At 35.5% G+C, this 20,350-nt stretch overlaps 1 protein-coding gene across 1 annotated transcript; it reads right to left on the bottom strand.

The window, feature by feature from the left end:
• Positions 1 to 6,788: 6,788 nt before the first annotated feature.
• On the bottom strand, positions 6,789 to 7,596 carry LOC116174524 (odorant receptor Or2-like). Its single transcript, XM_031492459.1, has 3 exons — positions 7,210 to 7,596; positions 6,899 to 7,159; positions 6,789 to 6,845 (listed from the first exon to the last, which is right to left on the bottom strand). The coding sequence occupies exons 1-3, from the start codon at positions 7,594 to 7,596 to the stop codon at positions 6,789 to 6,791; spliced, it is 705 nt and encodes a 234-aa protein (XP_031348319.1).
• Between the last annotated feature and the right edge of the window lie 12,754 nt (positions 7,597 to 20,350).

Here is a 20,350-nt window from a genome sequence, read left to right as displayed (position 1 = left end):
TTAATTAATCCTAAATCGTTGTTTAAAATTAAATATAAAGTGTTTCTGTTATCACAACAATGACGTGATATTTGTTAAAGTTAATTGTTTTGTTAGTTTGCCACCGTTATTGTAAATGCGTTGTTAATTTGTGCTTACCAGTTGTATAGGTTTAGTGGAAGAGCAGCCCTATAGCTGAACTACGCCTATTCTAATAAAAGCATTATTATTATTAGCTTATGAAACGGTTGGGTTACTTATGGCGTGCTCTCAACTCAAAGGTAAGTAATACTGGGAGGTGATCGGAGTCTAGTTCAGGCAGGACTCTGTAATAAATGGGAGTAGAAAAGGCAGATATCAGGGTCATAAGGGTTGTGTATTCCCACACCTCCTGAGTCCCGAGGGGTACTTGGAGATACGATCATTTCTGTAGATATTATAGAGTGGTATTTGAAATTGTTGTTGAATGAGTTTCTGTAACAATTAATACGTCGTCGTTGTGTCGGTACAGAAAAGCAATAACGATATGGCGTTGTTTTAGTAGGCCGTTAGCATTCTAGTTCGCAATGATGATAGTAGAGAGTCTACGTAGGGGGTATTTATCCATTAAGAAGAGAGGATACACTTTTTAATTTTTGTATGAAATGATACGTATACTAATAACTCATACGTACCTGATCACCAATTTTGTTTCGCGCTAAATTTCGACACTGCTAGTGTTTACTGATGTTTTGTGATTATTTAGAACATACGAAGAAGATTGTGATCATACTTTTCTGAGTTGCGATTATATATCAACCATAGGTTGGTGAACTCGTTTTAGCATTTCATAAGAAAATGGTACTTCATTAAAGTTGCACGAAAGATACACTCAACAAATACAATGCTAAAATCAAACAAAAATCCAATTAATCCAAACTTACGTATGTTAATAAATGGGTTTCGGATTGTGATATAGGTAAAAGAAAGATGGGTAATTAAATTAAAACGTATAGCATAACTTGAAAATAAACGTGTTAACAAAATAAGAAATCCTATGAAAATAACTTGACCTCAGAAAGATACAAACAATCCCTGGTGGCGTAAATACGCTTAGATAAATAACTTGGACAAATTTAGCTTGATAACCCTAGAATTTTCCACTTCAGATATCAACATCTTTCGCAAAATAAAAACCTGTCTTTTCAATGACAAAAGGAAAAGTGATATTTTCTCAATCTCAATGGTACCTCAACTCCTAACACACTAAGAGCGCATTCAGTCAGTCACCCAAACTAAGAGTACATTCAACGAAACCACGGGACGTTACAACTTTTGTTTTCCTTGTTTTAAAAAAAAAGGGGGGGGAGAGATTGTATATGGTAAGTGAAGTTGGGCGTAATTTATGTTTCCAGACATTGTTGTATTGTTTGTGTCAACCTTTATTTTAACAGAAAATTACCAGGAAACCCCATACAATTTTTTGTCATTTTTTTTATTTGAAGGAACTGAATTAGTGCAGGATGTTTTTTGGTATGTACCTCTATTAAATATGTACCATGTAATGAAACCAATTAATATACTACGCAAAAATGTTAACGAGACCGCCGAATACGTACGCGGAATTTGCAAAGCTAAAATTTTAAGAAGAAATACTCCTAATTACAACACCTCGAGTTTTTCTTGTAGTAGAGCGTTGGGCTACATAGCCGGAAGGTCGGATGTTCGAACTTGGGTTGAGGTAAAATTTTTCATCTGTGGCAGAGGTGGGAATTTCCTTAAATCAGTTTCGAGCATTCTGCCGACTACTCTGAATTAGGTTTTCCTGCAATTTTCCTAATTGGTATGGTAAATACCGGAGTAGTATAGAACAATGCAGAACGATCGCCCACTAATATTCGTGATGATTCATAAGGCATATCGAAGATTTGCAATTGGTCGACGGAGTTCCGTGTAATGATATCTGTTTTCAGGTATGATCAAGATTTCAAATCGTCCGTTTGGAAAGTGATCGGAGGGCTGACAACCCGTCACTTGGCAACTTTTCAAAGCCAACCATACTATCGCAAGCGGTAGATGTGTTAAGGAAGACGGTTAGACGTCAAAAGTCGTATAGCTTTCAGGAGTGAGGAACGTCAAGGGCGAGTAGAACTAGTACATCACTGCAAGACCACAACCACAATTTTAAAGTTCGTGAAACCAAACAAGGCTCCGTTAAGGTCATTAAGGATATTCGCACCCTTCGAACTTTTCGCTACGTTGACATCCGTTTACGCTTTTTCATTCGCGGCACATTAGTATCAGAAACAAACTCTTAGTATTTTTATATATCTGTACTGAATGGCGAAATCGAGCTCAGTAATTTCTTTATTATTTATTATTATCAATAATAGTGTATTTTGCATTGCTAATAGAACATGAGTAAAACCCACAATCAGTTATGTGTGCATCTAGCATAGCATATTAATTCATAATTTTTAAATTCAAAGATTTATTGAACTCGTTTTAAATTGCACATTGTCTATCTTGGGATTGAAAAGTGTTAAATTCTAATTATTTACGTTTAGTGTAAGTAAGGATGTTGTATACAAATGAACAAACTCTTGAGGATTTATTTCAGTATTGAAACATCTACGAAGACGCCATTGCAGTTTCTTACGCTCTAATCATAAACTAGAAATAGAAATACCTACGATCCTGTGAGACATCCTACATCAAGGCTGAGCATTAGTCTGGCGAAATGTAGAAATTCTCAATATATAAAATTAAAAAAATTCTGCATCGACAGGGAATCGAACTCGGGCCGCTCGCTTAGCAGTTACAGCAATTAGACGAACGACGACGACGACGACGACGGCTAGCATCCTAATAGTTGCATTTTTATGAACGAATAACACACCAGAGGCAGGAATAAAGTAAATTTGAGTTTGATATTTTACGAAAAAAGTTGCGGAAAAAGAATTAATATTATTTAAGTACACATAAATGATAATAGCATTGCCAAATTTCTTTTGGGCGATTACTCCAAAAGGATCTTCGATACATAGGCCGAAAGGGGTAGTTTTCCGAGATAAGTTTAAATTTATGGGAAATTTAGAATTGAATTCAGTAGATATTTGTTAAGGTGAATCTCGTTTTGGGGGTAGCCTTCGAGATCATGAATTGCTCTGAAGCTACTATTTGGTGAGCGAATTTACCGCACACACTATGAGCCATCTTGAATTTACGAAGTAAAATATTACTTTCTTTTCAACATAGCAATCATGCGCATCTCCTCGCACAAACAATGTTTAACTATATAAGCACTAGCGAATTATTCATAGTTATTTACATAAAAATCGGAAAAAAAGACACATTACTGGTGAGGAAATAATTTTCGACGTTTATTTTTATCTTACACCACTTTGCAAAACTTTATTCCGCGCTAGTGCGCGTGATCACTACGACAGTTCAAACAGTGTATTACAATAAACCGTCTAATACCAACTTTATTAATTACCATAACTAGAATTTGAAGTACTTATTATCATTCTGTTTTCTGCTTCAGTACATAACATCATCGTTGTAAAAAGGATTAAACTGACTCGAACCATCTGCCTCATTTTCGGTTTTGCTTGTTTTCATTTTCATAAGTTGTACCTATCTGATAATAATGTCTACTTTGTCTGGTTGTCGAAACTCACTGCAAAAACTTTGGCAGTTGCAGAAGTGCCTATTACTATTGTCTATTAATTAAGGTAATTTGTAAGCGAAACTAGAAAAATCCGAGTCACATGACAAAGATGAATATAATTAATTTTGCGGTTAGAGATTTGTTAAACCATATACGAGTAGCCTAACAAGACGAGCTTTTAAATAGAAATCACACCCTTAGGATAAAACAAAATCAATAAAACAGACGAAGCGTAACATTACTAAAACTTAAGGCAAGTAATAGTGTTTAGAATAACATTAAACTTCTTGTTATACGTTCCGCTATTAGGTTATAGCCCTCAATTATTGAAAAAATGTGTTTCAGAACGTAAATCAGCGCCCACTATTTAAACAGTAGGATTAAGTCGTTCATTAAAAGAAGTAGATTACACTTACCGACTCGACCGTCACCTACGGCCAAAACGACAGCGTTAATTTTGAACATACTAACCATATAATAAATTATTGTTGCGGTATTACATTAAAAATTATGTGATACACATATACGTCGCCGATATGTATGCGGGCGAAAACGGAGGCAATAGTTTACCGTTGACAATTTACAAACTTCATCGTGGAGGTAGCCTAGATTTGCTCGGCTGTAAATAATTGTCATTGTTTCTTTTATCTTTTATTCATAATAGATGTCAAATAAATCTTTTATTGATCTTTATGATTAAACGTGAGCGCACCCAATGCCATTTCATAATCAATTTTCCTTGAATTAAATCAAAACTTATTCGTTGACAAATAACGTTCATATATTTTATTGTTTATTGAGCCACATGCAACGGCCTTTATTTTCCATTCATTGCAGTTTTATGATTACAATAGAAGGGATCGGATGATCTTTCGCTTTGGGTAAGAACTTCAGTAAATTATCATCTGTAACAAATAAATAAAATAGGTATTTTCAAAAGTTTTTGGCTATCCTCTTTGTAAGATCGCTAGTCATTTTGCATGAGCTCGTAGATGAACATGTTGTGATTTGCCAAAAAATCGAAACGCAGCACCGAGATTGCCACTACGTTAATATGATACGCAGGTTTTGATAAGAGAGATTTCAAAATCTCTTTATTAAGATGTCGAAATCGTTTGCTATTCCAGAATCGAGTTCCACGCATTTCATTGTAATTAGGTAGACACAGCAATTTTTTATTTCGAAAGATCTAATATGGAAGCGGGGTAGATATTTCCCGTTTTCTGTATGTCCTGTCAGAAACTGAGTGATGTGATCAATTTGCCTTTCCTTGTCTTCTTTTGTGCCATAATCTGAGGACTGGAATAAGCAGTTTCGTCCATGACTGGCATCTTTCCTATTCATCCAACTATACATTGTCATTCCACGCTCCAGATGCCTGCATAATTACTGCACTATACAGTAATAATTATTTAGAAGTAGACATAGGGATGTATTTGATTTCCCTAATATATAATATAATAATAATTCGTATTTTTATTTTTGTTTGTGTGCGATGTATTCAACTGAAGAAATAGTTGAGATTGTTAATTGGTATAATGTCGGTAACAGTTTAAGAAGCGTAAGAGACTTAGTTTCTGTGTTGATCACTTTAAAATTAGTTGTTGTTTAAATGCAATACACATAAGACACTGCAAACAACCCTCCATTTTAACGGAGGATAGGAAACTGAACATTTTCATTTTTGTGGAAGAGAATCCCATAGGAAACTTAAGGGTAATAGCGGCCGAATTTAATATCTCTTAATTATAACTTAAAAGCATACTATTTACTGTCGCTTTTATTAAAATTCAGAATGACAGTGCAGAATGCGTGCGCATGTTGCAAGGTTGCATAATAATTAGGCATCTTTCAAAAGAGTTTTTGTCATTTAAACGTAGACATAGGAAATCGCCTACTTCTAAATGAATAATTCTGTAGATTGGGCACCACTGGCTAATACCTTTTTTTGGAGCTCTAGCTCTACCCTCCCCTCTGTTGTGTAATATCCTGCTGAGGCTAGTGAACGCCTTCTAGTGTTCGCCGTAATTTGCCTCACGTGTTTTGTGAAAGAAAATTTCTTGTCAATTAATCTCCTAAGTCCAGGGTCGCCAATACGTGGGTTAAGCAGAGGTAAATTTCGAACGTTTATTAGATTGAAATTCGTTCATTTTAAATTTAAGAATAATAATTATTTATATTAATTTGGTGGCGGGTTTTTTGTTGGTTAATTTTTCGCAGCTTATTTTTAATCGGTAAATTACCATTTTCAAAATTTGTTCTTGCAATGTAATTTTTTTAATTAAATTTCCGTTTAACGTCACCCTACAACATGTAGCGGAACACCCTTATGGGTGCAGGGCTGGTTTCGGTTCGTCGGCAATGGGAGGGAAAATAAAACCCACGTATGCTGGTTGTAGTTTATGTAGAGAAACGCTTAACGAATAAACACACTAATTACATAAGGGCATTGACAAGTGACGACGCTTACCTTAACGACCTTACATGAAAATTTGTACCTAAAAATAATTAGGCGAAACTACAGTAATTATAAAATGGTTCGTGCAGCGAAATCAACACTTAGGAATACAATGGCCCCATAATCGATAGGTGAACGAAAGTAAGGGGTTATCTTACACATAGATTTCGAGTTTGAACGTTTAGTTTGGCGCAACGACCTCTCTGGGTTAAGTTACGTACAATTGGTAATGTTGAAACGAATTCTTTAAATTTGGCGCGTTCCACTATATCCACACCAAAAAAGAAACAATCCTACGTGACATGTTAATTTTAAAATTTTAAATTAATTGCAACAAAAGGTACTATTGTACTGTACACTGTATAATATCCTACAATTCATAGAGCCAATTTTGCTTCCGATGACTCCTGATATATAACTGGCGTGGACCTTTAGAATTGGTTTTCCATCTCAGGTTTAAATTCCACCGATTTTTATAAGCAAAACTTGATCGAATGCGCCATATTATTAACATCTAACGACAATCGGGCACCGGGGCACCGTTAATGTCAATATTAGTACTGTGAAAGCGATACCAAAAATGAAACTCTGATGCAGGAAAACGTCAATGTCTTAACAATGTCCGTAAAAATCTATACCGTTACCTATAGGCTATAATGTTACATTTGCATACTACCCATTACATAATACCCATAATGCCTAATCCTTATTGCGGCTCTTCAGCAAGGTGTAGTAGGAAAATGACGCTTTCACGATCTGAGAATAATAAAAATACTTAGGAAAAATCTCAACTTACATTCACAACTTACTGTAATTGTTGCAACCATCGTAAGAGGCACAAATTTTCCAATCGTAAATGAAACTAACCTCTGAGCTCTTGCGATACATAAAATTAAACATTTTTGGAATGCCAAGTGGGTTCCAATAAAATCAATTTCGTAAAACGAGTAAGCGAAAGCTTCATTCTCTGTAATCACTTCCTGTGTAAAATAGCAATCTACGAAAAACACTATCAAAGGCGCAATTATATAAAATAAAAACTCTAAATGTTCGGTGTTAACTTGTTGCATCTGTCGAAGAACTTTATTTTAGCAGAGTTTTGGTTTATTAGTTTACTTACATTTGATATCCGCAACATGGCGAGACAAATCACAAACGACATGCTAATAAAACTAAACAGCACACATTTGTTAAATATCAATTCCGTTTCGCTTGCAACTTGGATGATGTAATTATAATGGTCGATAACTCTTTTCGATTGCTTTTGGAGGTATACGAAAGGTATATCATACTGACAGACCGACCAGCTTTCCAATTCGTTCTCCATGCAAAATTCATCTTTTGCATTTGCGATCAGCTCTTGAACGCTTAACTTCAGATATTTAAAGTGAAGTTTCAATTGTATCATGATGCTTAACTTTATGGTGTCCGTTAGCGCGTATTCGAAACATAAGAAGGTGACCACCGCGACCTGCAAAACTAAACAGCCCGTAAAGCTGTAACTCATCGCCCATCTAGGCATCAAACCAAACGGAAGGCTTTTGTGCGAGTGTTGCAAATACCAAGGGAGTATGGTAACTATTAACGTGGTAGGGACTAGAGGAAGTATAATGTAAATCTTAAACAACTTCGATATAGCATATAGAATCAATAAAAATCAAGACGTACCACTTTCGATGTCGCTTTTTGAATTTCTCTGGAAAGGTCGGTGGCCCTGTACACTTTGTATGTCGATTTTTCCATCGCAATTAACAGATCAGCGAGTTTCGATCTATATATTCTCATTATAGTACTACGCGGAACGCCTTAAAAATATTATTAGTATACAAAAAATTATATGCTCCAAAATACAATATGCAATTCCCGCGCCATAAATGAGATCTTTAATGTCATTGTCTAAACTCCACTTTCGGGTGAAGTATAGAGCGCAGTACGCATAAAACCCTAACAAGAAAGTGCACGAAGTAATAATATCACGATTATTTACTTCCTTCGTGAATATCAACCCGGACAATCTTCCATATCTTTTCAGTCCTTTAAAGTATTGCGTTTGCCCATTATTTTCCATTTTAGTCTTCGATCGTAAGTCACTGAATGGATGATAACGACTAATTTGTGCTACGTAGCTTCTGTACACTTACATTCAACTATCGATTGAGAAAATGTTCAAATATACATGCAACAGTATCGGTGTTAATACCGCATAATAACACAATTCAAAATTGGTTCTTGTTAATAGCTGACGAAACTTCTAAACCTTGCATCAAATATTTATTTTAACGACCATTCAAGTCACCTCGTCAGGGCTTCATTAATAGGTGCCTTGATCCTGATGTTACTTAAAAAAAATCTGTAATTGCCTATAACTTCTTTATTTACAAATTTTCTAAAGTTATAATAATATACTTACATTACTTTCCTTCTATAAGGGTATCTCATTATACGAATTTCCCATTCTGTATCTCTTATATGGGAATTGACTCCCGACTCGTATGATAAGGTGAATTGGCAAATTAAACACCATCCAGAAGTTTTGTTGTCTACTAATGTCACTCATTGCTCCCTAAACTTGTGTGTAACCAGCTTAGTCATCCTCTTTGGTTTTTGGGTATATAGATTTACAATTTCCATTATAATCTTGCCTAAGTTTGATAATTTCTCAAACTAATTGGCAAATTAACTTCATTTTGTTGATGAAATGTCAAGGTTTTTCTCAGTCGTACTCTTTTTTCCTTATGCGGCACCCTTTTGACTTTGCTTACTTTTCTTTTAAATATAAAACAAGAAACGGGATGTTTTTTGGAGGAACTGCCAATTCCAGTGGCCATTGTTGAATATTATAACTGGCTAGATACACTTACAGGGGTTATAAACATCTTGCGTTCCTAAAATAAAATTTAATTTCTACGGCACTGGTAAAAATGTTGCTGTGAGTATTAAATAAGTACCGTATCGACAGTATCCGCGATTTTTCCCTTCAATCGTCAGTTTGATTTCTCCTTTGGAAGATAACAACAATTTGAAAATTTGGATACTGGAACGTTTCAGGCAATACGCGTATTTGAAAATTAACCCCAGAAGATGGTTGACTCAATTTGATTCATGAATAAACCTTTATTTAATTGGTTGATATCCACCGTAATAAATTACCGATTTTCCGCAAAGTATAAATATCAAAAAGTGTACCCTTGTAACTTTAGTTAATTGTCTCTAACTTTTTTCCGGTAGCCGTTTTGTTCGTAAATTTGTTGCACTTCCTATAAACAAATTGGACACTGAAGTTCGGATTGAGAGAACTGCGATTCTCCCACATACTGGGGTTATAACACTTTCGCATTCACACTGTAAATTTGCACCGAGGATTCTGCTAAAAAATCAATACACGATCGAAAAAAGTAGCACTCGACCGGCATAAATTCTTTTCAAAAGCTTTAGTAAGAATCCCTATCTCCCGCCAGATTTTTTTCTTAAATTCGCCGGCTGAAAATTCTGAAACGACCTCCTTTTTGCTGAACGCAACTTCTGTAGGAAACGTGTCCTTTTTAACCAACACAAATCCCGTATTTTCATCACGCCAAGATTGCAACCCGTTCTTACGGCATGTTTTCTGGATCTACGCGAATACCCCACAGTCATAATGTGATGTATGTAAGTCGATAAACAGGTTTGTAATCTTTTAAATTGATAATAATAGTAGAAAGGTAGAGAAGTACAGTACAGTGTAAGGTGCGAAGGCAATAATATACTTCTCTACCGTGGTATATATACTATTTTTTTCACTACTAGCACTTGAAGTCCTCTAAATTAACATATTATACTGATAAGAAAGTGAACGGTTAGACAGAATTTTGTGTTTATTAATTTAACATGTCAATCAAGTACGTGGAAGTAAAAGTCAAACAGGCCGTATTTTGTTCTGTCATTGAGATATTTTCAAAGAGTAATTTCGTTCGAATTTTTTCAAAATATGATAATTTTAGGTATGTAAGTTCTCTGGAAATGGCGGATGGTGGCAATTATTCATTTTAGAGAACTTGTCTAAACGTTTATTGAGCGAAATTTCGGGTTGTGTTTTCTAAGTGACAGCGTGACAGTTCTCATTATTGACTACTAGTTAATAATGTCCACATTATTAACCACTTTGAACAAATGCCGAGAACGCCTACTTTACAAGTGGAAAAAAGGTTAATAATCATGTCATCAGACGCTAGTAGTGAAAAAAACATTTTAACTGCTTATGTTACAAAAAAAATTCTCTTTTCCTTTCTGTAAAGTTTAAACATAAGCAAACAAGATTGTCATCCCATTCTTCCCCTAAGTGAAGTCATGTAAATAACTTAAATAGACGAGAAGAAAATAGTTATCCTTCAGGAGTGATTTTCTGCCCCAAACGAACTGTGCAACAATCTTCATTTAAACAAAAATTCTGTAAGTTATAACACTAAACACCTATTGAAGGTCTTAATTAATATTTTATTAATTAATTTTATTGGCTTCTTCATATTAGTACAATCTACAATGCGCCGCACCTCGCGCATCTGGCAAACTATATAATCACCTAGCCTTATGAAATATACTTTAAGACCTACCTCTCATACCTAGCAAATACATTTCATAAAAATCGGTCGAGTCTATTTGAGTTGGTACTGTCAATAGTTCGACATCAACTTAGTAAATGTATTTTCAGTTTACACGGTAAAATTTTGAAATTCATTTTTGATTAGAATTCTTCTAAATTTCTTCGCAAAATTACGGCGTAATACATCGAGTAGATTTTCCTACATTAGGCCTATAAAATCACCCATACAGGTATTTATGTGAACTGTAAAATTAAAAGGCGCCTTGCTCATCAGAACCTAAGCACATATAATCGCCCATTTTCGTATTTGTCTGGAATCTCAAAATTTTAATTGACTCAAGCCTCATTTATTTTTTGCCATCGTTAAATTCGGAGAATTAATTTCTTTCTTACTCACGTAATTAAATGCGCGAATTAATTTATTGAGAAAGTTAATCGCGTCGACTTTATTATCGATTTTATTCGATTTTAATTACTACACCTAGTTTCATAAAAAATCTTTGCCGGTATAATATAATTGAATAAAGCGCAATGGGAATATTTAAAATAACTGTTCCTGAATACCAATTACAGAAATAAAGCAGCTTGTTTCATGCGCTTATTAAGCCGGCATTATTATTTAGTAGCACCACTCCAACGGTCTGTGTAAAGTTGATATGTGTATTATTGGACTCCTCGGGCATTGTCGTAATTCAGTAGAAATATGACTGCATATAATTTAGAACATTTAATTGGTGTAATGAATATGCATGTAGGCGGTGAAAATGACGTTTCTGGTGCACATTCATTTGGTGCACTAGCTCATTTGCTTCCTTCTGTCCTAGTAGTGCTACATTGTTACAATATCGTCTCTTTTGACGATTGATTTATTGTCTGTCAGATTTTCTGGACGTATGCCAGATAATAGGTGCCTGCTCGTTATATAAATTTTACAATATCGAAAGACAATTACGTAAAGCTTGGGTAATAAGACAAATTAAAGTGCCCATTAATCACCAAGCAATCTTTTCTCGCACGCAATTGAAACTTAAAGACCTCAATCTGCCACGGTGATGTACTAGCATTTTACGGAACTGCAGACCAGGTCGACTAGGACTAGGACATTAATTCTAATTTGATTAAGCTACCTACCTAGTTAAGTCTGGACTTATTAATCGTGAAAAGATAAGGGCCAGTTTCATAATTAGCAAAAGTCTCCTTTGACTAAAGTCAATTTTAATGAAAATTAATGTTGCTGTTCAACTATTCTCTGATATTCGTTACTGCAAGCTATCGTATCAATATCATTAATGTTAACTCAATATTATTTTCCACTCGAAATGGAGGGATTTGTCCATAACAGCCGTCTTAATTTTGACATTAAGTTGACTTTTGCGTGATTAGGAAACTGGCCCGCCCTAAATATTATTATTGTAAGCACGATATTTTCAGGTGGTTCTTAATAATGAAAAAGTAAAACGTCAACGCAACCCTTAGTTGATAAATGCGGGAATACCAGCTGACCGGTAAAGGATGCGGGAGACTATTCAGATGGATTCAAGGGTCTCCAAGGCATTAAGTCATTAAGCGTAAGGGTATCGGAAGTATTAGTGAGTTTGGTGTAAGTGTAATAGACCTGTATGTTAAATAAACCCCTAAAGAGCATCTAAAAAATCGGCAGAGCGGCACCTCGGTGTAACTCTACGAGTTCATTGGATTTGACCCATTTTCAATTGGTTTGTTGCACATGGTATATGTGTTAACTGTGCAAAGTGTCACCCGAATAGGTTCAAGCGTTTGGCAGGGACAGAGAAGCGTGACCCCACGGAGTCATTGAATTTGATCCATTTTCAATACTTGTGGCATATAGGTCAGCTGTGCAAAGTTTGAACCAAATCGGTCCAAGCGTTGGCAGTTATCGTCTTCACGGACAAACGGACACCATCAACTCCCCTATAAAGCGTGCATCGCTTTGCTCTGCCGATCATTAAAAAAGTTAAACGATGTTCTACAAAAATGTGTGAGCAACAATGATTGAAGCGTGCGTCATCACCGCTTGTTCCTATTAATATCAAAACTACCTTCTTTGTATGGAGTTGTATACGAAAATGACGTTCTGCGCTGTCACAGTGACGTGCGTCTATTAGTATTTCGTATCTTGTATCAAATCAGCATATGCTATGAGCGGCACATTGCCAATTTAGCTGAAGCGGCACGCTTCAATCTTTGTTGCTCACTCTGTATAAATTTATAAAATTCAAAATTGTTTGTCGTCATGAAACATTAAATTTTTTTATTCCCAAATATTAATTTAAATTATTATCAGTAGTCAAATAAGGCCTAGTGGTAAAAATCACCAGAGCACAGTAACCCAATTTTTTTGTGTTTTTCGTATTCCAATTTCAAGGTTGCCAAAGGTCAACGATCTCATATTTGTGGTGCCACATTTTACTCACAAGGTCATTAAAGGTAATTTGACTTTCTAATGTCATATTTTATTTTCAACGCCATCAAAGTTTAATGGTCTCATTTGTTTTAGTATCATATTCTGTTTTCATGGTTAGTTAATGACTCCTTTTTGAGTCCTTGCATTTCGATTTAAGGGAATCAGACGTCAATGCCCCAATTACTTGTGGTAGCATGTGTCACTTTCAAGGAAGTTCATTAATTATTATTTGTGGTGTCACTTTTTATTTTCAAAGTTATCAAAGTTTAATGACCTCTTTTTGCAGTACCTTATTTCATTTCCAAGGTAGTAAAGTACGATGACTTCTTTTTGTGGAATATATCATTTTGAAGGTTACCAGAAGTCGACAACACATTTTTTGCGGTGTCGTAATTCATTTGCAAAGTCATCAGTGGTCAATTGTCCCCATTTTTCGGTATATTTTATTTTTAACGAATGAAATATGGCACCGTAATACGTGGTGGTCAATGAACTTTGATAACCTTGAACATGAAATGTGAAACCACAAAAAAGGGGGCTTTAACCTTAAAAATATATTATGTCATCGTAAAAATGAGGTCATTGAACTTTGATGGCATTAAATATAAAATTACATTATAAAAATGGGGTGAAGTCATTGACCTTTAATGACCGTGAGAGTAAAATGCGATAACCTTGAAATATGATACCACAAGTATGAGGTATCACCTCATCACCTTAAAAATGAAATATATGACACAACAAAAATAGGGCCGTTGACCTTAAAACGAAATAAAATATGACATTACAAATATGGGGACCTTGCGAGTAAAAGTGGCATCATGAAAATTTGGAGTCGTTGATCTTTGGTAACCTTAAAAATGAAATATGACACCACAAAAAATGAGGTCGTGGACTTCCAATGACCTTGAAAGCTAATGCCCTTGATCATCACCTTGACCTACTTTCCAAGGCCTCCGCCACGTGGCACGCGACCCGTTGAATTTCACCTTAACCTACGAGTACTTTCCACAGTCAACATCAGGTGGCAAGAAACCTTGCTTCCTTAAGGTCTCATATGACTGCGCGTTTTTAAATACTTTATTAAAAATTTTTAGTATTTACAAGCTCCAAGTCTTTCTTCATAACATTTCATTCAATTCTCGCGTAATTTCAGCAATATGATCATATCATCAGCAAACCTGACTGACCTTACATTTATGCCACCTATTTTACTGCCTTATTCCTTTCCCAGCTTTTCCTCACCATATCCTCCATATAGATATTAAATAAAGTTGGTGATAGACAAAATCCCTGCCTAAACTCCTCTTCCTTTTTCAAACCATTCAGTCATGTTATGTTATACCCCTTCGGTGCCACCTTCTGCGCCATGCTGATCAATCTTCTTTCTCTTCAATCCGCACCCTTGTCTTTCGAAATTGCTAACAGTTTTTCATATTTCACACAATCGAATGCCTTTTCAAGATCTACTAGACACAGACATACAGTTCCTCCTCGTGCTATACGAGTATATCTTTCTGCAATTGTTTTTACCACTGCTATTACATCTCCGGTTGCCAAACCCCTTTGGAATCCAAAATGATCTTCCCCCACTATCCTCCTCAACCTCATATTCAACACCCGCATCAAAATCTTAGCAGCATGAGCTATAACACCGATGGTTCTGTGTTCCCCGCATTTCTTTGTCCTTCTTGTGTCCTTTGTGATCTCATCTATCCCAGCCGCCTTACCATTCTTCATATCTCTTATAGCCGCCTTTATTTCTGACAGTAAAATACTCCCACTTTTATATCTTCCTCTGATTCCGATTCTTCCTCTAAATTTATTCGTTCAGGGTTCTCATTTATTTTCTATAACTTTTTGATAAATTCGTTCCATTTATTCAGTATGCTTGGTTATCCTCTGTTAGCACCTTTCCGTCCTCGCTTTCAATGCCAATAGCTATCTTGCTTTGAGTTTTTTTCTTTATTCACATCATGATTCTTACTTTGTTGAACACGATGTGCCTCCGGATTCGATCTCCTTGCATTCATTTTGCTCTCATGCTTTTTTAGTTTCTCTTCTTAATTCATTATTCAGTCGTCTTTTCAATCACTTCAAATGTTTTCCATGGCTTTTTTTACTATTCTTCGTCTCCTATACCTCACCTCCTTATCAGGACCACATTGATTATCGCATTCTCCATGCTCTTCCATTTATCTTCTGTAGTTTCATGACCCTTCATTGCAACCTCCCTTTTCATTTCAATTCTCATTGACCCTCCTATATATTCTTTATCCAACTATTAATATCTGCACCTGGCAATCCACACGCATTTTTTAACCCATTTCTGTATAATGACATCAATCTGCCTTCGATATCTGTCTCCGGGTCCGGGGGATTTCCATGTGTAGAGTTTCCATTTATATGTTCGAACCAAGTGTTGGTTATGACCATCTTCCTTTCCTTACAGAATTCTATTAGACGCACTTACACTCCTTTCATTCCTTGCTCCCAATACATAAACCTCCGACTCTGTCCACTCTACCCTCTCCAATACTAGCGTTCCAGTCCCCCATCAGTATTTTGCAACAACCTCCCCCTTGTTTCTCCATTAGACATTCTATTTTCTTGTACATTTCCTCTATTTCATTATCTTCGTAATCACTAGTTGGCATGTACAATGTAGTTATACAGTTATACAGCAAAAATGTCTTCTTGGAGTAGTACTTAATCTTGCTGCTATAATGCTATCTGGACTTTCTCTATACTTTTCACTACTTCTTCATTGATTAAAATGCCCACTCCATTCTTCCCTTTATTATCACCGCTGTACCGATTAAATTTTAAAGAGGTGATTTAGAAGGAAGGTTATTTTAGGACGTAGTCTGTGAGATACTAAGAAAGTACGTGTGCGGAATGTTTACTTCTTATGAAATAAATTACAGGAACGAATTTTGGAAGCGATGGGTCATTAGCGCGATGCTGGATTCAGATTAGTTACTTACTTGCATTTAAAAAAACACTTGGCAGTTTTCGATTTGGGCGCCCGCTATCTTCGAACCAATGCAATATTGGTTCAAGTTATGCTAGTCATACTTTACTTAGCTCTTCGATAGAGATTATTGATAGGGTCGAAATGCGACGCGAACTCTTATTATTATATCGCGCTATCAGTATATTTTCCGCTAACTTCTGTTTCATATTTTAGACCAAGTGAAAATGGCAACCAGAATAAAATTGGAATCGCAGACCACCAACTCCGCGAAGTCTGTAGAAAAAGTCTGGAGAAAAAATTTGGCCAAACCGTGACGACAATTTTGTTTAAAATTGGTCCAAAATAATTTACCATTATTATTCTTTCTACCAATTACAACGACTTATACTATACTACAGTTATCAATCAATCTATAATCATGGTGGCCGTAATAAGAAAAAATACAATTAAACCCCAATAAGGAATGATTTTCGACAGTAAAGCTTTCATAATCAGAAAACGACTCAGTTTAAAATAGTTGGCACCGGGTCCCAGGAGAACCAATCCAAGCTAGGATTACTTGAACAGGGAAAAATCATCACCCCCGTTCAATGAGCCGTCCCAAAAGGCTAGTTGCTTGTCCTGCTGTACCGATAGATCTCCAAGTCCATTCCAAACAGTGTAATTGATGAATCAAAAGCTGAAAAAGTACACATGAGCTTTCAGCGATCACTGTATTTTTTCACTCGATTATTTTTACCTTATTACATAAATTTGCATTAAAATACCCCTAATGATGAAGAAAACTGGTCTGCATGAATCAACAGTTATCCGTGTCAAAATCTGAAAAGATAAAAATGTTTGTCACGCTGTTTACAATTCAAACAAAAATTTAATTGCATATTACGGGTAGGTGCGCACATATACCTTTACAGACTACTGTTCAGCATTTTATGTTTTAGCGGATGTCGGCCACTCGAAGCATATAATTATCACACGAGAATTCTCCACTAATAAGACCCCGATTGATTGATAGCTTCGGACGATCTTCGAGTTTTATCAGACTATATCGACGTATTAAAGAGGACGTTAAGGATAAACTGCCCGGATCAGTCATCAAATATTTGATTTAGGTTTAATATAAAAATTCCAAAAGCTCATTTTCGATTAACCACTTTATAGTGCGATTACAGCAACTCTACTATCGATTATTATCGCAGAGGCTATTAAATCACTTTGCCTCTGAAGTGTTGGAAACGTTAAATATACCCCAGGAGCCAACTGCACCGTAAATGTAATTTGTCTCAGAGTTGCATATTAGATTAATATTTTCTATTAGACTAACTGTAATCGAAATGGTAACTAGTGCGTTATAAGGCCTCGAATTGCTAATCGACTATTTAACACCTGCCTTTTAAAGAAAAAATACGACTTATAACAAGTTTCGAAAATTTAATATCATAAATTATACGAAAATTTGATGGATCTTGCTCGAGCTGTCGATACATCGTATTATTAAATTACTCGCTTTAATTACATGGGAGGACCGAATCTATAGTAAAAACAACACAAATATAATAGTTATAATGTAATAGGAAAACAACGGGTGTAGATTAAAAACCTTGAAATTATAATGGGGTGTTTGTATAAAATTAGATATGCAAATTTTGGGTAAAAAAAAGATATTTGATTTTTAGATTTATGGCAAACCAGCGGCGTCAAAGGGTGACTTAATTTACATTTTGAACTAAAACTAATTCAGATTCTCACCTTTCATTTACGAAATTGATTACTTTGCTATTTTATAATAGTGAAACACTTTCGTTATACGATTATTTATTGTAAAAGCTCTTAAGCTGGCTGAAATGTAACGACCTTACTATAAACGCTTCCAATATAATAAAGCAAAGGATAATAATTACCGTGGAAAGTAATAGGCGCTGATGACAGAACATTTTGCGCCCTTGTTTACTGTAAAAATGGTAATTTTAGTATTACTGTCGTTAAGTTTTTGCGTGTATCGTATACAGCAGGAACCACTATAATAATGTGAGTAAATTACACTGATTTATTTCAACTTTCAAATTGCATCCTCCGGGGCATATTCACTTAATTTTTACTCAAATGTCAGGTTCCGTCCGAACACGCATGCACGTGCTGTTTGGCGCTGCCTTTTTTACGCCAATAAATTTTAAGACGCGAAATTGTTCCTTTCTTTGTAATTTGAAACGATACGGTTGCTGAAAAGGAGAACGCCCCAATTACATCTTATTGATGAATCCTGATGAAACCGCCAACACCACCACCAGCACCGTGGTTGCCGGTTGGATATTTCATTTTATCACTTATAAGAATAGTTATTTTTGTATTAAGTGCGCAAAGTAGAGTTTTTTTTAATCGCATGAAAATGTGCAATTTCATCCCGAGACCGAAGGTCGAGGGATGAAACACATTTGAATGCGATTAAATAAACGAGAATTTGGGCACGAAATACAAACGACGTTTTTTCTACAACTGTTAGAATATAATTTAAGTTTTCATCTCCTTCTCACTTTGATTAATCTGAAAGAAAGCCTTGGAAATTGCACTAATTTTGAGGTGGCTGATTTTCATTGTTACTAAGGAAACGTATGTAAATAAACTAAACAGTCAGATTTAGAGCGTTATTTTCGTGATCGCGTTAATTACCAAGTAATCGCTAAAAATGGATAGTGAACATGATAGTGACTTAGAATGCACTCCTCCAGAGGTGCACCAAACCGCAAGCGATGCCATCCATAAGCTCTTGCCCGAAAAATCGAAAACGCAGTACCAAATAGCGTACCGAACCTTTAAAGATTGGTGTTTGACGAAAAAGGTGAGGAAAACGTCTGAAAATGTACTGGCTTATTTGGAGGAAAAATCGCAAAGCGTCAAATCGTCTACACTGTGGTCCATCTACTCAATGTTGAAATCCACGTTAAATATTAATGAAAATATTAATATTGGCCAATACGCGAAGCTTGTACCCTTTCTGAAAAGAAAATCGGTTGGACATCGCCCAAAGAAGTCGAAGGTGCTTACACAGCTTGACGTGCAAAAGTTTCTGACTGAGGCCGATGATGAACAGTATTTGTTAATTAAGGTACATACATCAATTTATTAGGTAGTGAAAATATATATTAAACAATTATATTTCTTTGATCGTCTAGGTAGCGGTTATATTTGGAATATCTGGAGCAATGAGGCGAGAGGAATTAACAAAATTGACAGTCGATAATATAGAAGATCGAAGTTCAGTTTTAGTTGTAAACATACCCGATTCGAAAACGCACTTGGAAAGAATTTTCACTATCACCCATTTGTCATATTTAGAAGTTTATAGAAAATATGTCGCACTTCGACCACTCAACCGCTTCCAGCAATCGCTTCTTTTATAAATACGTAAAGGGAAAATGCGTAAATCAAGTAGTTGGTATAAATAAATTTGGAGAAATGCCGAGCATTGTTGCAAACTATCTTAATCTGCCCGATGCAAAGCGATATACCGGCCACTGTTTCAGAAGGACTTCAGGCACCTTTCTATCAGATTCTGGTGCAAGCATTACAGATATTAAACGCCACGGGGGATGGAAATCGACTACTGTAGCCGAAAGTTACATAGAGGATTCAATCACTCAAAAAAACAAAATTTCTGATAAAATATTAGATGTTAACGTTACTAACAATCAGTGTTATAACATTTCTTCTTTGTCAGTTAACAGGCCTTTAAGTAACCAAAATGTTTATTCTGGTACTTCAACTACTGAACGTAACAGTGCTGTATCTGGAGTAAACATAACTAATTGTACAGGTTTGACTATTAATATTTATAATAATGTACCGCAATAGTGTAATCTGTAATTTATTTCCCATTTAAACTGTTTAAACTCGAGCTGTTTGAGTACAACTTTGTCCGTGCGCGAAATACTTTTTTATTATACCTGAATCACAATCTCCGTTTTAAACACTCAAATGCGTGCGAAAAAGGGCCTTTAAAACACACGTGCTTTAAAGTTGCTAAGTAACGATACTTCAAGTATGACTTTTGAAACTGTCATCTGGATGAAATAAAAAATCCTCTTAGGTCGCTTTCTGTAAATGCAGAACATTTCTTTGGCTTTTGTACCTATCCTTTGGTTGAAGCTTTCACAAACGCGCGTAATTTAGGGTATGCTTCCAAATCTGTTCCACTTTTTAATCGCAGCATTGCTTTAAAGTTTTGAATGAATGCACCAAAATATAGAAGATTTAAATACCTTTGACATTTCCTTCATATATGC

The sequence above is a fragment of the Photinus pyralis genome, unplaced genomic scaffold (genome assembly GCF_008802855.1).
Source record: "Photinus pyralis isolate 1611_PpyrPB1 unplaced genomic scaffold, Ppyr1.3 Ppyr1.4_LG6, whole genome shotgun sequence".
Lineage (NCBI taxonomy): Eukaryota > Metazoa > Arthropoda > Insecta > Coleoptera > Lampyridae > Photinus > Photinus pyralis.
The sequence above is the reverse complement of the archived record's forward strand: the minus strand, read 5'-3'. Positions and strand labels throughout refer to the sequence as shown.

Excerpts from the sequence above, each read along its gene's own strand:
- LOC116174524 (XM_031492459.1), bottom strand. The coding sequence starts at position 7,596 with ATGAGTTACAGCTTTACGGGCTGTTTAGTTTTGCAGGTCGCGGTGGTC. Across the intron at positions 7,160-7,209 it reads CCATGTTGCGGATATCAAAT|ATGCAACAAGTTAACACCGA; the intron begins GTAAGTAAACTA and ends GTTCTTCGACAG. Across the intron at positions 6,846-6,898 it reads CGATGGTTGCAACAATTACA|ATCGTGAAAGCGTCATTTTC; the intron begins GTAAGTTGTGAA and ends TATTATTCTCAG.